The 16,483-nt window shown below is 62.3% G+C and overlaps 7 protein-coding genes and 1 non-coding gene across 8 annotated transcripts; 2 read left to right on the plus strand and 6 right to left on the minus strand.

Moving 5' to 3' along the window:
• Positions 1 to 214: 214 nt before the first annotated feature.
• THITE_2145717 (uncharacterized protein) lies at positions 215 to 1,765 on the plus strand (the record flags this gene model as incomplete). The annotated part of the gene is made up of 1 exon (XM_003654888.1): positions 215 to 1,765. One exon carries the CDS (start codon positions 215 to 217, stop codon positions 1,763 to 1,765), a length of 1,551 nt encoding a protein of 516 aa, XP_003654936.1.
• Positions 1,766 to 2,125: 360 nt separating this feature from the next.
• Positions 2,126 to 3,661, minus strand: THITE_2054408 (uncharacterized protein; the record flags this gene model as incomplete). Its single annotated transcript, XM_003654889.1, has 3 exons — positions 2,126 to 2,431; positions 2,477 to 3,048; positions 3,127 to 3,661. The coding sequence occupies 3 exons, from the start codon at positions 3,659 to 3,661 to the stop codon at positions 2,126 to 2,128; spliced, it is 1,413 nt and encodes a 470-aa protein (XP_003654937.1).
• A 1,752-nt stretch (positions 3,662 to 5,413) lies between these two features.
• Positions 5,414 to 5,758, minus strand: THITE_113363 (uncharacterized protein; the record flags this gene model as incomplete). Its single annotated transcript, XM_003654890.1, has 2 exons — positions 5,414 to 5,594; positions 5,631 to 5,758. The coding sequence occupies 2 exons, from the start codon at positions 5,756 to 5,758 to the stop codon at positions 5,414 to 5,416; spliced, it is 309 nt and encodes a 102-aa protein (XP_003654938.1).
• A 229-nt stretch (positions 5,759 to 5,987) lies between these two features.
• On the plus strand, positions 5,988 to 7,023 carry THITE_2118155 (uncharacterized protein). Its single transcript, XM_003654891.1, has 2 exons — positions 5,988 to 6,834; positions 6,907 to 7,023. Exon 1 carries the CDS (start codon positions 6,086 to 6,088, stop codon positions 6,776 to 6,778), a length of 693 nt encoding a protein of 230 aa, XP_003654939.1. The 5' UTR covers positions 5,988 to 6,085; the 3' UTR covers positions 6,779 to 6,834; positions 6,907 to 7,023.
• Positions 7,024 to 7,237: 214 nt separating this feature from the next.
• Positions 7,238 to 8,059, minus strand: THITE_2130334 (uncharacterized protein; the record flags this gene model as incomplete). Its single annotated transcript, XM_003654892.1, has 1 exon — positions 7,238 to 8,059. One exon carries the CDS (start codon positions 8,057 to 8,059, stop codon positions 7,238 to 7,240), a length of 822 nt encoding a protein of 273 aa, XP_003654940.1.
• A 484-nt stretch (positions 8,060 to 8,543) lies between these two features.
• Positions 8,544 to 8,624, minus strand: THITE_t126. The gene has a single exon. It is a non-coding gene; the product is annotated as a tRNA-Pro (tRNA).
• Positions 8,625 to 8,733: 109 nt separating this feature from the next.
• THITE_2118157 (uncharacterized protein) lies at positions 8,734 to 10,446 on the minus strand. The gene is made up of 4 exons (XM_003654893.1): positions 10,020 to 10,446; positions 9,780 to 9,847; positions 9,348 to 9,724; positions 8,734 to 9,257 (listed from the first exon to the last, which is right to left on the minus strand). Exons 2-4 carry the CDS (start codon positions 9,783 to 9,785, stop codon positions 9,014 to 9,016), a joined length of 627 nt encoding a protein of 208 aa, XP_003654941.1. The 5' UTR covers positions 9,786 to 9,847; positions 10,020 to 10,446; the 3' UTR covers positions 8,734 to 9,013.
• A 698-nt stretch (positions 10,447 to 11,144) lies between these two features.
• THITE_2079458 (uncharacterized protein) lies at positions 11,145 to 15,760 on the minus strand. Its single transcript, XM_003654894.1, has 2 exons — positions 14,411 to 15,760; positions 11,145 to 14,352 (listed from the first exon to the last, which is right to left on the minus strand). Exons 1-2 carry the CDS (start codon positions 15,528 to 15,530, stop codon positions 11,351 to 11,353), a joined length of 4,122 nt encoding a protein of 1,373 aa, XP_003654942.1. The 5' UTR covers positions 15,531 to 15,760; the 3' UTR covers positions 11,145 to 11,350.
• Between the last annotated feature and the right edge of the window lie 723 nt (positions 15,761 to 16,483).

A 16,483-nucleotide genomic window follows, 5' to 3' on the forward strand; every position in this document is an offset into this window, starting at 1 on the left:
AGAAAAGTGATCCAAATATAAACATCCTCTGCGACTAGGTAAGTAAGTCGACCCGTATCTGGTCGGTTCCAAGTTTGCCATCCCATGTCACAGTCGCGAAGTTGATGATTACCTGCGTATGATCCCCAATGCTGTTGCTTCCGCTATTCCTCCGGCTCTGACCAGGAAGAAGCACAAAGGAAAACGAGAAGAAAAATAGGGAAAGTGAAAAGAGATGGAGTGGGTAGAAACAGGTCCCGGCAAGTTTCGAAAGGAGCTTGGCGGTGTCGAGAAAGTGTATCGCAGGATTTCAACAGCATTCGCCCCTCTTGGCCGCGAACACTGGCTCCTCTATTGTGCCTGCACACTGGAGTTTCCTGAACATACTCAGGGAAGCTCCACGGCGGTCGACGCGGTGCTGCGCGGCGCATGGATTGCTCTGAGACACGAGTTCCCGGCCCTTGGCGTGCTTCCCGACGGACTGACGGCCAAAACGTACCAGGTCCCAACCGCGCAGTCGATTGAGGAATGGGCCGACGAGACCTTTGTTCTCGCGGCGGCCGACCAGGACCCAGATGCCGTCCTCGCCGCCTGCCCGGCTCGGGATGTCCCCCGCATGTACTTCTTCCCCTCGACGCAACAAGTGCTCCTGCTCATCTCCCACTGGCGCGTCGACGGCCTGGGCGCGTGCATGCTTATGGACCGCTTCCTCGCCCTGGCGGCTGCCGGCGGCGACACCACCCCTCCTCCGTCCCTGTCCTCTGCTACCTCCGGTGCTTGTGGGGAGGGCGTGCCGGATGTGCAGCGCATTTCGCCCACGCTCGAGGACGCGCTCGGCGCGCCGCCTGACACCGGCGACGACGACCCCGACGCCGAGGCCTTCGCGCGCGACTACATCTCCGCGCACCACCGCACCGCCGTGCATGCGGGCGGCCTGCCCTACGCCGGCGACGCCAAGACGCCCCCTGGAGCCTCGGCGCGGTCCCAAATCACCCTCGACCGTCCCAGCACGGCGGCGCTCGTCGCGGCGTGCAGGGCCCAGGAGGTCACCGTCACAGCTGCCGTACACGCCGCGCTGGCCGAGGCCGTGTTTGGGCTCTCGCGCGACTACGAGGGCCACGACAGCGACAAGTACGCGGCCGTGGTCTCGGTCAACCTTCGGCCGCGGCTACTGCCGCCGTACCGCCACAGCAGCACCAACAACAACGACGAAAACAACAAGAGCGCCAACGGCCGGCAGCATGCCGTCGGGGTCTACGTCACGGGGGTGACGCCCGCCGTGGAACGCGCGCAGACGTTTGGCGAGAAGGCGCGCTCGCTGACGGCCTTCTACCGGTCCGCGGCGTGGTTCACGCCTCAGTTTGTCCGGGCGCTGCGCCCCATCATGCGGCTCCACGCCGCGGCGCTGTTTGACGGACCCCCGCCGGCCAAGCCGCCCAGCGCCGTGACCCTGAGCAGCCTGGGCGTCCTCGAGCCGTACCTCGGGGGCCACTACGCTACCGGAGGTGGAGGAGGAGAAGGACCCGGGCGGCAGGCGGCCCCGGCGATCCGCGTGCGGGCGTTTCGCTTTGGCGTCACCATCATGACGCGCCAGATGTTGCTGTACGTGTGGACATTTGGACAGCAACTGACGCTGTCGGTCAATTACAACAAGGCGTATCACGACGACGCGGCTGCTCAGGAGCTGCTGGAGCGTGTTAAGTCCGGGCTACAGGAAGGATTGGGTGTGCCGCTGGAGGTACAAGTAGGAGAGGCCGGTGGGAAAGGGGGTGTTGATCTCAGCTAGGGGGTTGTCGGCTCATTGCAGTTCAAATCCGTTATGACGTTGTTATACGATAAGTATAAGCGTGATCGAGTCTAGTGGGTGCCCTGATAGGGAGTATCTAGACTTTGTGTATGTGTGAGCGATGTGGGCAATATGGTGGGCATACAGCGACAGGATACATTGGTTGGTCCTGATCCGGAGACGGCTTTTGTCTCTTTGGTAATGAAACTAAGGTTACCTGGCTCTTCCTATACATACCTACCTCAGTACCTTGACTTGCAATGAGTATCATGACTTCCAGAGATTCTATTGCTAATCAGTCTACATATCGGGACTGCCGGAGACGACGCTCCCGTTTTCAGACTAAGCTATCCATCGAAACTACTCAGCACTTGGGTGGTGATCACTGGCTACTTCCGGCGCGAGCTGGAGATTTTTCATCTTCTCATAACCCCGGTCCAGCTCCGCAAGCATGCCCGCAATGTCAAAGTACCACAGCTTGTGCGACCGCGCCGTGATCTCGGCGAGGCACTTGTCCCAGTCGGTTCCCGTAGAGGGATAGTTCCACTCGTAGATGTCGCACACCTCGCGGCTGCTCTGCACAAGCCACTGGCTGCGCGGGGGTCTCACCCTGTCGTAGACGCGCAACGCCTTCTCGATGAGTCCAGCCTTGAGCACGGCTTCTTCCTGCGCCGTCTTCGTGTCGCCCGTCTTGTTGCCGCCCTCGCTGACGGCCTGCAGCGTCTCCTTGACGCGCGCCAGCAGCGTGCAGATCGCCAGGGCGTCCTCAACGCCAATGCCCGCGCCAGCGCCGTGATGCGGCGACGACGCGTGGGCCGCGTCTCCGGCCAAGCACACGCGGCCCCCGACGAAGGTCGGTGCTGGGTGATCGTACGTGTCGAAGATGGCCCAGCGGTCGAGCTCCGCGGGCAGCAGCGACACAATGTTGCGCACCGTCGGCCCCCACCCGCGGAACACCTCGGCCACCTGCTCGCGCGTCGCCGGCGCCGTCATGTTGCCGACGGTGTTGGTGCCGCCGAGCGGCCAGTCGCCCGGCTCCGTCGCAAACGCCACCACGTTGAGCAGCTTGCCGCCGTCCACGGGGAAGTGGAGCAGGTGCGCGCCGGGACCCGTGTGCATGTGCTGGTTCCGAGCCTTGAAGGAGCCCAGCAGCGGCTCGGCCTGGTCCATGGGCACCAGCGCGCGGTACGCAACCTTGTGCGAGAAATGCGGGTACGACGCCGGGTTGTCCGCGCCCAGAAGGATCCGGCGCACCGTGGACTTGATTCCGTCACAAGCAATGACTGCAGGCAATCAGTCAGAAGTAAAGAGAAGAAAAGAAGAAAACAAAAAAAGGTGAGCCGGACAGTGACGGGACTTACCTGCGTCGGCTTCGGCCGTGCTGCCGTCTTCAAAGCGCAGAAGCAACCTCTCCTGGGGGCCCCTGTCCTCGTAGCTCGTCAAGCGCTTCCGGAACTCGACCACGCCCGATGGCACATATTTCACCAGCTCGTCGAGCAGGTGGGCGCGGTGGCAGCCCTGGAAGCCCTTGTAGCCCGAGTAGAGCGTGAAGAGCAGCTTGTCGTCCGAGGTCTCGGGGTGCTCCGGGTCCCAGTGGTACCCGTCGTGCCAGCGGAGGTAGTCGTTGGGCTTGTCCATGTCCTCGCCATTGGGCGTGGCAACCGCGTTGACCGCGTCGACGATGTGGGGGTCCAGCAGCGCCATGCACTGCATGGCATTGGCCGTAAAGGCCACGCCCGCGCCAATCTCTCGAAAGCCGCGCGACTGCTCGTATACCTTGACCGCAATGTTGCGCTTCAGCAACCCCAAGGTCGTAATGAGACCAACGATGCCTCCTCCGATGACGGCCACCTGGAGCCGCCCGGGTCGGGCTTGCGAAGGGTGATCCGCTGTCATGATTGGCAGGGCTGTTTCAGCGCGTACAGAGATGAATCTAGGTGACTGGGAACGCCGTGAGCACGGGGGCTTTGATCTGAATAGCAGTCTTCTCCACCTGCTCTGCTCTTATTATGCCTTGAACCAAAGTCCACCTCAGTCATCCGTATTTTGGTCAATCCTTAACCGGGCTTATTCGACATGCTGCTCACGCGATTGTGGTTCGATTTCTTGCAAACACTGTGTGGGGGAGGGAAGTGACGGTGTCTTCGGAGTTTCACATCGGACCGCGATGTTGCCGTTGAGGTGCGGATTGAGCAATGTTGTGAAGGTGGTTGTGCCGCTGCCTGCGGAGCTTATTGCGCGGAATTAGTGGAAAATGCAATGTCTTATGCCAACCTGAATGCCCTTACGCCGAAGAACAGCTTAAGCAGTGTACCTAGTGTAGCCACCTCTTAGTTCATCAAGGTCCTCGCTTCCAGAGTCAAACACCTGAAATTGGCGCGTGGCTGCGCCATGTATTACAGGGCAAGGCAGGAATAACTCCTCTGAAACTGAGAGACAACAGGCTCGCATGCAAGAGCTCTTGCATAGCACGTCCCGGAACTTTCGAAGCCTATCCGCTCAAACTCTTTTTCAGTTGCCTCATTCGCGAGCTCGAGCAGTGAGAACACTGGTATTTCATTGGAAAATCACTGAACACAGTTGCATCTTCCCTCCACGTATCCTTGGACTCTTCGAGCCTCTTCACATCACGGCAGACAAGCCCGTAATTCCTTCCTGGTTAGGCCGAGATACAAGATAGCCAAGGCAATAGACCTGGGACTCCGGTGTTCTCATCCTCGCCACCGTAGACTTAGATAGCAATAGACTTTTTCGATTTACGAACACAACATCGACCTCAACTGTCCCGTTGGATCCAAAGTGAGTTGTGAATAGCACATGGGTACGTAATCAAACACAGGCATAGCACTCTCGCTTGGGGGCAGACTGGAACTCGTTCAATATCGCAAGATATCAAATGTTATCGTCCGTTATGCCTCGAGGCGGGTGCCGGCCATCACCCGTCTCGCCAGGATGCATCTAACTAATACGGATCTCGGGAAGCGTAACCCGCTTCGCCGGAGGCTGGTCGGGGCAGCGGGTTGCCAGCGAGAGCTTCCGGAGGTCGAAGACACGCCGCGGTTGCTCTCCTCCGCCAGTCTCGGCGGCAAACTCGTCGGCCTGTCGCTTCTTTTCCTCGGTTATACGCGTGCCAGTCCCTTTCAGCTTGGAAATTTTCTCCTTCAACTTGGCATTTTCCTCGTGGCTTCGGCTGCTGGAGCTCGCTTGGTCCGCGAAGTGGTGGGGGCTGCTGTACCAACATCTGTATCTGCTGGCATGATTTGGATACCGTGCTGGAGCGGGCGCTACATTGCTGGAGCTGTGGTTTGTCTAGCTAGACTTTTCTGCTGTTTCTTTTCTCTAGTTGTTACAAGGTCACGATACTGCGCATTCTATCAAACCCGTTGCTTGATTTACAGCTTCCGCCACGCTAAATCAATTCTAATGCTCACACCATTCAAGTCGACAATTCTAAGCTGAACAGACTGCCAAACCCAGCCCCCGAAACACGGTGTTGGTATTGGTTCCCAGTTGTCTTAGACGCAGCGTCGGTCGGCCCTCTGTAAGTCATAGGTTGTGGGCGTAATACCTGACGCTGTATTGAGTTGTGACTTCATTGCAAGGACATCGACGAGGTCAACGACTAGATTAACGTTACCGCCCCTGCTACTACCGAAGAAGCGCAACCACCTCGCGAAGGGCTGCAGCCGTCGTCGCATCATCACTACTAGGAACCGGTTCCCTCCAGGCATTCCACGCGATCCAGGCCTGGAGGGAGCCGAGGGCCAGGCTCAGGATGCTGATGACCACCGAGACGAGTAGCGCGGCCAGCGCCACGGCGAACGCGTTGCTTTCCGACGTCTGCCACTCCACTCAGCGCTCAAACCTGTTCCGCGGCGGGCGCTCGCGCACAAACGCGTGCAGTGCGGCCAGCCGCCCGCCCCAGTACCGGTACTCGGCCACGTCGGCGTCGCCAAGCAGCATGTAGATGCGCTCGCGTTCGGTGCCGCTCATCGTGACGCAGCGAGTTGGACCGCGTGCACCGTGAAGCGTGCACCGAGACAAGGGCGAGCGTCACGACTTGAGCAACGACACAGGGACGGTGATTGTGTATGGGAGGACTGGGCAAGGAGCGGAGTTGGGTGCAGGTGGATACAACCAATCATTGCCCGATTCGCGGCGTCGGGCTGCGTGTCGGCGGAGAACTCGGCGCTCTTGGGCTGAGTTTCAGTCGGCTGAAAGAACCCCATCGGGCTCCCACATGCTATGCACGCTTCCCAGCTGGCTCGTCCTCGGTGTTCTGCTGCTCAGCCGTCTTCTCGAATATAGGCCGTAGCAAGCATGCTCGCCGCGTCGGCATCCCGCCACCCTCCGGATGCTCCTTGTTTCCCAACCTGTCCATCCCGAGCCTCGCCCCCGCCCGCTCAGGTGCCGAGTCCGTCACGGCGCTCAAGCGGGTCCTCTGTCGTCTCGGTTTACCACGAGACCGTCGAGTATCAACCTGGTGGCGACGCCGATAGGGAGACCGAGGCGCACTCATCACACGCGGCGTCCCCCCAGTCTGCAACCTCGACTTCCGCCACCAGTGCGCCTGAGGATGTGTGGAGCTACAGTCAGCCCGTTCCTGGCAGCAAGAAGAAGCTGCTGATCTACCCAAAGGCTCGATTCGAATGGGGCCCGTGGACCGCGTTGCAGTGTGCGGACAGGTTCCGCTTCGTCGCCGAGCAGCTCAGTTCCCTGGTTCACAAGTACCTACGCCTCGACGACTTCGAGAACCGGCCTACCTACAGCCCTCGCATGGTCGGCACGTGCCCCTCGAATGCGCGCCTAAGTGTCGTGGTCACCTGCCGCGATGCGGACTTCAAGAACATCAGGAAGTTGTTCCGCTCCAGGGCCCTGCAGCCGCTGTGCCTCGACGAGTCAGCCGCCCCGCCCCGACGTCTTCCGTTCAGCCGCAGCGGTCGGGAGAGCGAAGCTTCGGTCCCCCGTCTGCTGCTGGTGTACTACCGAACACGGACCGGCCCGGTCGTCTAGCTGGGATGAGATCACAGGTCGTTACGTCAGGACGAGGTGAGACAGGGACCTCGACGGTATGGCCGGCATTCCTACTCCTTACGACTCCATTGCATTCCGTTAAGCTGCTAAACACCAAGACCTAACAGGTAACATAGAGCTTAATGATCAAGATTCCGCCACCGTAGGAGCCTGGGATTTGTACCCCTCTGGGCCACGGACCAATCACTCCCTCCACAGAACGATGATGATATGGCGCAGTCGACAGATTGGTATTCTGACCCTGAAGCCGTTTTCCGGGGGGCGATCGGCACCTGGAAGCGCTGCGGCGCGTGTAAAAAAGCGTCTTGCTTTGAACTTTCAGCTTCCAGAGCTACGCTAGCCCCTCAACGCATGTCGCTACTGATATTTACATAGCCGGAATTTTGAGCTCCTCTAGTCAAACTCGAAGGTAGAATCTTCCCGTTCCCCCGTGAGTCTCTAAGCACCAAGGGGGCCGAACACCTCCTTCGCCTTGGCCGTCAGCGCCTCTGCCGCCGCCCGGTACAGCAGCGGGCCAACGCTGACCCTCGCGGCGCCGAGCCTCGCCAGGTCCGCCGTGCTCAGCGCCTTGGTCTGCACTTGCGACGCCGTCCTCGGCAGGATATTCACCATGCCGCCCAGCGCGTCCACCACGCGCTTGACGTCCTCCTCCAGCATCTCCCTGTCGAACGGCCAGAACACGAACACCGTCGTCGCGCCGGCCTCCAGATAACTCTTCCCGCGCCGGATCGCCTCGTCCAGCGTGCCGCCCATCAGGAACGTATCCGACCGCGCGTTGACCACGAAGTCGGGCACGCCGGCGTCGGCGGCCGCCAGCCGCGCGCGCGCCACGCGGCCGACGGCCTCCGCCTCGCCCATCATGCGCCCGTCCTCGCGGTGCGAGTCCTCGAGGTTGGCGCCCACGGCGCCCAGCTCCGCGACGGCGCGGCGGACGGCCTCCTCGAGCCGGTCGCCGTAGCCGTCCTGGAGGTCGACGGTCAGCGGCAGGCCGCGCTCGTGCGCCACGGCCGCGACGGGCGCCAGCAACGCCAGGTTCTGCTCCAGCGTCAGCTGCCCGTCCTCGGTGCCGATGGCCTTGGCCAGCGCGTAGCTTGCCGAGGCGAGCGCGCGGCACTGCGGAAGCGAGGCCACGATGCGGGCGGACGCGCCGTCGTAGACGTTGGCGAGCACGAGCGGGTTGCCCGGCGTGTGGAGGGCTTTGAAGGCTTGTGCGCGCGCCGCGAGCTCGGGGATGGGCGGGATGAGAATGGGAGTGGCCATTGTGTCGGCCGGGTTCAGGCCTGGAAGGGAGTCGGGAGTCGGGGGTCCGTAAGGGGCTCGAAGTTAGTCAGGCACTGCGGGCAGAGAAGAGCAACAAGATACAGGAGAGTCAAACAGCCGTGGCTCTCCTGCTGCTTTATGCAGTGAAAATTCCTTGAGAAACCGACTCAAGCCGAGGCCGGCGGGCGAACGAAGGCGCCACGCTTGCCTTTCAGCAGCTTCTCCGCTCTGCTTGTTCTTGCAAGGGCGTGCCGGCAGTTTCCCGCAGCTGGCGCGCATCCCTCGCATTCCCGTTACGGAAATCCGACGAGCATGTAGGTGAACCCCAGGTATCCTCCCGAGCAGTAAATGTAAACCGCTTTGCCGTTGAATCCTTCTGTAGCGCACAGACAAAAGGACGCCGAGATCTGGCCAAGAGCAGGAGAGTTGTTGGCGACGTTGGTCCATCCATACACACAGGAGAAAGGGGCGAAAAGCAAAAATCGGGCCGAGCCAGGGCTTGAACCTGGGACCACTTGCAGAACGTAAACCCAAAGCAAGTATGCTACCACTACACCACACGGCCTGTAGTGGCGCATTCCAAAATAATTGCCCCTGTATAGCAGCCAATTCGCTTCACCTCCAGAGACATCGGACGACAACAGCGCAGCGGTGGTGAGTTGCTTTGCGGAACGATTGGCTGAAGGAGGTAGGTGTCCTCTTACACGAAAATCGCCCTGGCCCGCTCTTGCTCCTTTCAGACAGCTCAGTATGTTTTTCTCAGTGAAGTCGTCACACTTACATCCACAACGTGTAATCCGTATCCACGTAAGAAACACAGTGCAACTCCTACCCCTAGTTGCCACATATCGAGCCATCAATGAGTTGACTACCCCATCGTGGTATTATTGGTATCTATTAGTGACCCTAGCTGTAACTACCGCGAAGCTATTTCCCCCCCTCCCCGAAGTCTACCTAACCACCGGAAGTATTCCCATCCGATATGGTGCGCACCCGCCAGCCGTGGGGGCCGGAATAGGCCAGGCCGGGGATGCAGCGCGCCAGGAGCGGCCGCAGCGTCTGCAGCGACGCGCAGATGATGCCGCAGTTGAGCTCGGCCGCGGACCACAGCGACAGCTCGACGTTGTCCCAGGTCGGGTCCTTGGTGCTCGTGGTGACGGGCAGGTAGATGAAGCGGATGACCGAGATGATGCATGTGCTGGATCATCACACCACCGCCCCGCGTTAGAAATTGAATGAAATTAAAGAGAGCACGACGTAGGGAGGGGGGGAACGCGGGCCCACTCACAAAAAGCCCAGCGAGAAGATGGACACGACGAGGATCTTCTGGTGCCGGGGCATGGTCAGGTTGTACAGGCAGGGCAGCGGCACGGCGAAGATGGCGAAGTCGGTGACGAGGTTCAGGCTCGACGAGAAGTACCACACCTTGAGCGTGTCGAGGCACCGGTCGGCCATGCTGGGCGCGAACGCCGTGACGGGGATGCAGCACAGGCCGAGCACGATCCCCTGCGTGACCGCCCACAGCAGCACGAAGACGAAGAGCCAGCGGCACACGCAGTCGGCCGTCGGGCTGCTGCTGCCGAAGATGCGCCGGTACTGCAGCAGGAACGACATCTTGGTGACGTTGTTGGCCAGGTTGTAGGTGATCACAGACGCGTAGAGGGCCTGCGCGGTCAGCCAGGCCGTGGATGGCGGATGGAGACGTCGAGCAGATATTTACCTTCATCTGCTTCAATATCGCATCGGGAGGCACGGTCCACTGATGGCGCCCGAGGCCAAAGTGGGTTTCTGCGGAGAAAGGCAGTCTCAGCTTTTGCCCCGTTCCTGATGGTCGGAAGATCAGACGCACCCAAGATGATCTCGATCGACGTGCTGATGGACAGGAACTGCGGGCAAGTGTGAGCCTGAGTGGACTAGGGCGGGGCGAGGAACGCAGGAGGGCGCGCAGGACGGGCCGTACCAAGGCGACAACAATCAGCCAGTCGTCGGGCCCGGTCCGCTCGAGGATGACCTTGCGCGTGTACAGCCGCAGCGAGACGGCCACCGCGGCAAGCGTGGGGAGGAGGACCGTGAGGGCAATCGCCGCCGGCTGCTCCGACTGGGCGGACACGGCGGGGTCGGGAGTGGCCGACATGATGGGCGGGTGGGTGGTCGAGATGGGCTCGGCCCTCACATCGCAGACGGCAACATCGAGCTCGTCGTGCCGCCGTCGACCCGTTCCCGCGGCAGCGGCAGTGGAGGAAACGATGAAGATGTAGCTTCGGCACAATACTGTGTAGCGAGCCCAACGCGCCGGCGGGAATGGTTTCGGCATGTGTGCGTTCACCTTGGGTTTCATTGCCATCGGCGGCTGGCCGGGCTCCCCCTGCCAATCCCCAATCAGCGTGGCAAGGATCTCCACCCTGACGCTTAGCCTCGATGATCCCCTGGAGCCCGCGTGGAGCGAACGAGCTTTGGGCCGCGGGGGTTGGCGCTGCTCGTTGACATTGCACTGTGTAATGTATACTAGTCGGCGGGATTCGCTCAATGACGTTCCACTCGTTGGCGCTCCTCGTTGACGTTAGTCCGTCCTCCTCCTCTCTCTCCTGAAAGGCAACTACCCAACATGCTGCTTCGATGATGAATCAGCGGTATGCATGTGTCTCAGTACGGAATGCAGATGAGACCATCGCGGGCTTGGCGGGCTCCGCGGTATTCCAGGGGACCCGGGACGCTACACTACACTAGTGTAGGCGCCGCGTCCGTGGAACGGCCCTGGTGAGCAATTTCGCGGAATCGGTCCCCTGTCACGCCGCCGTTGAATTGATGCGCGCGTTGCAGGGGTCTCGGCCAAACGTGACGCTCCTCCTGGACGACAGGATCGACTTAAGGTTGGATCGTTGTCGCGAGCTAGTGTACCGTCGGTGTGAACTCAAATCCGTATTCCGCCGTCAAGTAGCCCCGAGGGCGCTGGGACGAAACAAGTGGCTCAGACCGGTCTGAGAACCTCACTCAGACAGGGCAACACTCTGGCATGGACTGGGAACAATAACATCACCGTGAAAAGGCAACACCCCGAGCTCTCCGAGCAGGCCGAAGCACGTTCGCAGAAAGAAAAAGGGGCGTTTGGCCCCCAAAAAGCCTCCCATTAGTTACCAATCAGCCGCCGCTCCGACCGCTTCACAAAAGAATTGCCGACTTAACCCCGGCGCTCCGTCGTATGAAAATGGCGCCTGCCGGCGGGAAATGAAAAGATTTAGCCACCGAAAAGGAGAAGAAATAAGCACCGCCAGCCACCCAAGCAATCCGCCGTCAATCAACGTCATCTCCCCGCCCGCCACCGCCGCCGCCATCCTCGCCGTCCCCCTCCAGATCGTCGTCGGGGTACTGGGACCCGTCACACTCCAGCCGCGCCAGGTACTGCTTGACGAACCGCCCGTCGGGCGCCAGCCCCGCGTACATGAGCGGCGTGACCAGCAGCGGCATGCCATCGCTACCGCCACCGCCGCCGCCGCCGGGGGAGCTCATCTGCGCCTTGATGAAGGCGAGCTGCGCGCCGGCCATCTGCCACACAAACTTGGGGTTGGTCTTGTAATACGCCTTGAAGGCCGTGCTGGCGCGCAGCAGCGCCCAGTAGCTGGTGCCGGCGCCGCCGCGATCCGCCAGGAACGGCTGCTCCAACAGCGCGGCGGTCTTAGCGTCGAGCCGGTTGGAGCCCGCGCGGCCGACGGCACGCGGCTCGATGGCGCACCACTTGGCGTGCAGCTGCCGGACCTTTTCCGGGTACGTCAAGGACGACGAGCTGCCCTTGCTCATCAGCACCTTCCACTCGTGCTCGACCGCGCCGAGGGCGTTCTGCAGCGCCTCGAGCACGGCGCGGAGCGAGCGCGACTCGGCCGTCAGCGCCTTGAAGTTCTCAAAGTAGACGGCCAGGTCCGGGTCCCAGCTGTGCGCCGCCGCGTCGTCGTCAGGGCCCGCCCGCCGGCTGGCCTGCATGACCTTGTGCAGCTCCTCGAGCTCGCGGTCGATGGTCGGCTTGGCCACGGCGAACTTGAGGTAGTCGACGATGTGGCGCGGCTCGCCTGCGCCGGCCCAGACGTCGCCCTTGTACGCCGGGTCCTCGACCGACATGCGGCCGCCGAGGCGCTCCCGCCGCAGCCGGTCCCAGCTTGCCGCGTCGAAAAGAATGCCCTGCTTGCTTTGGTCGACCAGCTTGCCGACGAGCGTGCTGAGCAGGAGCGCGACGCCGTCGCTGACGCTGTTGTTGTGGTAGCACACCCGCTCCTTGTAGTTGGTGCAGATGCCCAGGTAGTTGGGCTGCATCGCAAACTGGAAGCTCTTGTTGATCATGTCGTAGACGGCCTCGTGCCGCGCCGCCGCGCCGGTCCGCCCGGTGTCGCGGACGAGCTCCCCGAAGGTGGTCTTGTCCTTGCCCAGGTACGCCGAGAGGTCCGGCTCCTTGGGCATATCGGCGTTGGTGAAGTTCTCGACGATGTCCGGGTCCCAGCACACCCACGCCATATCGCCGTCGTAGTCGCCGCCCGACAGCTTGTCGGCGAGCGGGATGTCGCCCTTGGCGGGGAACACGATGACGTCCTTGAGCGCGTGCAGCTGCGGCTTGAAGACGGCCCGGACCTTTTGGATGTCGCTGGGGAAGTGGGCGGGCGACCGGGCGACCAGGACGTCGCAGTCCGTCAGGAGCATGTATGTCGTATCGTCCACGTCGTCGCGGAATTTGGACGAGAAGCCGACGTGCACCTCGTTCTCCTCAAGGACGCCCCAGAAATCGACGACCATGAACATGTAGGCGGACCGGCCGACGTGGATGTTGAGCTTAGTCCGCAGCACTTCGCACCGCTGCTTCTGCAGGTCGAACGCCAGGTCCTGGATGTACTTCTGCCGCCGGTCGAAGCCGCTGTTGAGCAGGAAGCTGAGCACCTCGCCCTTGTTCTCGGGGAGGCCACCCAGGAAGGGCACCTGGCCGTGCCGGACGCGCTCCGACCGTGAGTTGGTGCACTCGTTGACCCACTGACGGAACTGCAGCGGGCGCTCCACGGCCGCCTTCTGGCTATCGAACTGCTTCTTCAGGTCGTTCATCAGGCGGGCGGCGATGGCGCGTCTCATGCGGGCCTTGTCCTTGGCCCTGTCTTCGAGCACGGGCAGGAACTGCAGGTTGAGTGCGGCCGGCTTCAGCTCGGTCGAGACGCTGCGGATCTCGAGCGTCCGGTGGAGGGCGTCGGCGTCGTCGCACTTCCACTTGCGCTGCGACGGGTACGTCTCAATCCAGTCGTCGTCGCCCGCATCGGCCACATCCATCAGCCACATGCCCTTCGCGGAGCCCATGCGGCCCTGGATGGCCGACGGGATGTCGGACAGGCCGAGTGCGTCCCTGATCTTCCGGGCCACGCTGCGGGACATGCGCCCGATGCCGTCATTCATGATCTTGCCGGCGGGCGAGAGGATATCGTCGGTGCGGTGGCGGATCTGGTTGGGCTCGAACGTCACCGTGGGGAAGGTCTTGCTGAGGCCCAGCTGGATGCGCGAGAAGAGCTTTAGGTGCGGCTGGTACTCATTTTGCTCCAGCTGGAGCAGCCAGTCTAGCATCTCGCTCACGCGGATCTCGGTCCGCCGCCGGGACGGAGACTCGGGCGGCAGCTGGGCTCTCGTGCGAAGAGGAGCTGGGCGGAAGTCGTGCCCACGCTCGGCAAAGAAGTGCACCCTCTCCTTGAAGGTGGCCTTGGCGTCCGGCCCCAGGCGCAGCTCTCTGGCCGGCTTTCTGTATCCCGCATCCTTGGTGTAGAAGGCCTGCCACTGCCGGCCGACCAGAGAGTGCGGTTTCTCGGTCAGCCAGCGGATGACCTGGGCCGCGCCTCCGTCCTTGAGTATGGACGGCGCGTTCAGCGCGGTGGGAGACGGAACGAGAACCTCGAGGAAGCGATCCGGACCGAAGCGCCGGGTCAGCCTGCAGCCCTCGTCGAATCGCAGCGGCTTCATGTCTAGGAGGAACAGGGGGCCGGTCTTGCTGGGGTTGAATTCCAGTGAGGCCGACAACACGACCGTGTTGCCGCGGCTCTCGAAGTTTCCTGTCAAGGCCGCGGCGAACGCCTCGGCCGACGGCCGCTCCGGAAACGACTTTCCCCGAAACACGTCGAGCTGGGTCAGGCTCCTCCAGAGGGCGGCCATGTCTGACGTCGCCCAGCTGGGGTCGTATCGCAGGGTGGGGTCCTCGAGGTCGACCTTGCAGTGGAGGCAGATCCGTGTGAGCTCCCAGGCCAGGGCGAGCGGCGCCGCGTGGAGCCAGCGCGGGAACTTGGCTGCGGCATTGTCAGGAAACGGGGCGGCGCCATAGCCGACCGGGCGGGAACCACTTACGCCAGATGTTCTGCAGCCTCGCGTAGACCTCGGGGTGGATGGGTAGAGCATCCGCCTCGTTTCTCCCACTCCCAGGAATTTCGGCCACGGAATCATCCCATGCGACATGGGAAAGATCCGAGTAAAGCGTGCCGGCTGCGGAGGACCGCGGGGGTGCACGCGAGGCGCCGCCTGTGACTGGGCGGGCGGTGCGTGTGGGAGGCGGGACGGTATTGTTCGTCGCGGCCGAGAGGCCTTGCTGCGAGAGGCTAGAGACGATGACGGTCGGGCCGTGTTTCTGCTCCCGCTCTTCCCCGTCCGACGTCGTCTGGGTCGAGCGCTGGCTGTCGAGGCGGCTGAAGAGACTGGATACCTTGCTGCTACCGGAGGTATCGGAGGATATGCTGCGCTCTGCATCTAAGCGTTGCCGCTGGGGCGACCAGTCCATCGGGGGAAAGCCGAGTCGGCGCCGGCTGGGCACGTTGTCGAGCGCATTGCTGAGCACCGTCGGGGTAGGGGACGGACTACGCGCGGGTGGCTGGCCCTTCCACCGCTTGGCGTCGAGGCCCAAGGCACCATCCGAGGACCGCTTCGATCCGGTCGACGCCGGCGACTCCGGGAGGGAGCCCGGATCGCTCTCCTCGGCTGGAGCGGGGAGCTGCGGGGGTCCACGAGCGCCTGCTCGGCCGCTAACTGCCGACAGCGCGAGCGGGGGCGCCCTGCTCTGTGCCTTAAATCGGTCGAGCACGCTGACCAGGATGGTCTGCAGGTTCCATTGCTGGTCTGGAGTCTGTGCCTTGGGTGCGCTTCTCGGTGACGGCAGCGTGCCGGGGTCCGCGCGAGGTTTGGGCACCCAGCGCCGACTGGCGGCCCTGGCCTCGAGGAAGAAGCTGTCGAGGGCCTGCTCGAGGCTGTCGCCGCGCTGGTAATAGAGAAATTTGATGCCGCGGAAGATGCGCAGCCACTGGGCGTACTGCTCGTCCTGCTCGGCGAGCTGGTTGTGGCGCGAGGGCGACAGGGCCGGGTCGGGGATCCGGAGGCCCAAGCCGTAGTCGTCGTTCAGCTGCTGGATCACCTTGTCGACGGCGCTGGCAGTCCTGCTCGGCGTCGCCAGGAAGGCCGAGCCGGCAGCGCTGCCCATCGCTGCTTCCTAACAGCGCTTCCCGACGCCTGCCGGCGCTTCCTGGCGCGACTTGTTTTCTGGAGCAAGGCGAGGTAAGTACGAGCAACGGCAGTATGCAACCGCAATTTTAGAGAGCCATTGATTGCTTGTGATGCGCGATGTGTGTGCAACGGGGACCCTGCCAGGCGGGTCGGGTTGTTGCAGAAACGCGGGAGCTTAAGTTAACGTTAAATTGCAGGTTAACTTTGAATGGCGGCGCCAGCCGCGGTGATGCCCCCCCCCCCCCCCCCCCCCCCCACGCGAAGCCGTGATGGTGGTGGGCCTCAGAGCAGCGTGCACAGGCCAACCATCCCATCTCGAACAAGCGGCGGCTGCGGCTGCGGTCACAGAGGAGGACTCGGTTCAGACGGAGGAACTGAGGAGATGTGGGGGGTTGCGGGCGGCGTGCGGCGGGCGGCTGACTGCAGGCCTCAATGGGGCTGGCGTTGTAGGTTGGACGCCAGCGCGCGTGAACTGGGCACGGTCTCGTCTCGAGGTTGTCTCGTGAGGTCCAGTTCTCCAGAATCGGAAGCGTGTCGTGCGCCCAGTACCTAGTGGGCATCTTCCCGCAGAATCCATTTTTCAGGGTTCAAATTGGTGCAAGCGTCGAGCCGTCCCGTCGACGATATCATGGGCGAGGGCTATCAGTCCCGGGCGCGATGAAAACGCTTCCCTTCTGGCGCAGCCTGATACTTTTGAGCTGCAGGTTGCAAGCATCGAGGAGCAGGTTGGTTGCTCAGTCAGCGCCTTCGGGGACCAGGGGCAGGCAGCAGCCACTAACAGCTACCTAACGACCTGGAGTTGACGTAATTTTAAGGTGGGTTCTCCCCCGCCCACACCCCCACCATCTCGGCCAGCCGTCTGTGCGCTGCCGCCAATCCCGAGCACCCCCCCACCAGCTGGAGCGGGATCCGGATCTGAGTGCTCGGCTT

This window comes from Thermothielavioides terrestris, chromosome 4 (assembly GCF_000226115.1).
Source record: "Thermothielavioides terrestris NRRL 8126 chromosome 4, complete sequence".
NCBI classification, from domain to species: domain Eukaryota; kingdom Fungi; phylum Ascomycota; class Sordariomycetes; order Sordariales; family Chaetomiaceae; genus Thermothielavioides; species Thermothielavioides terrestris.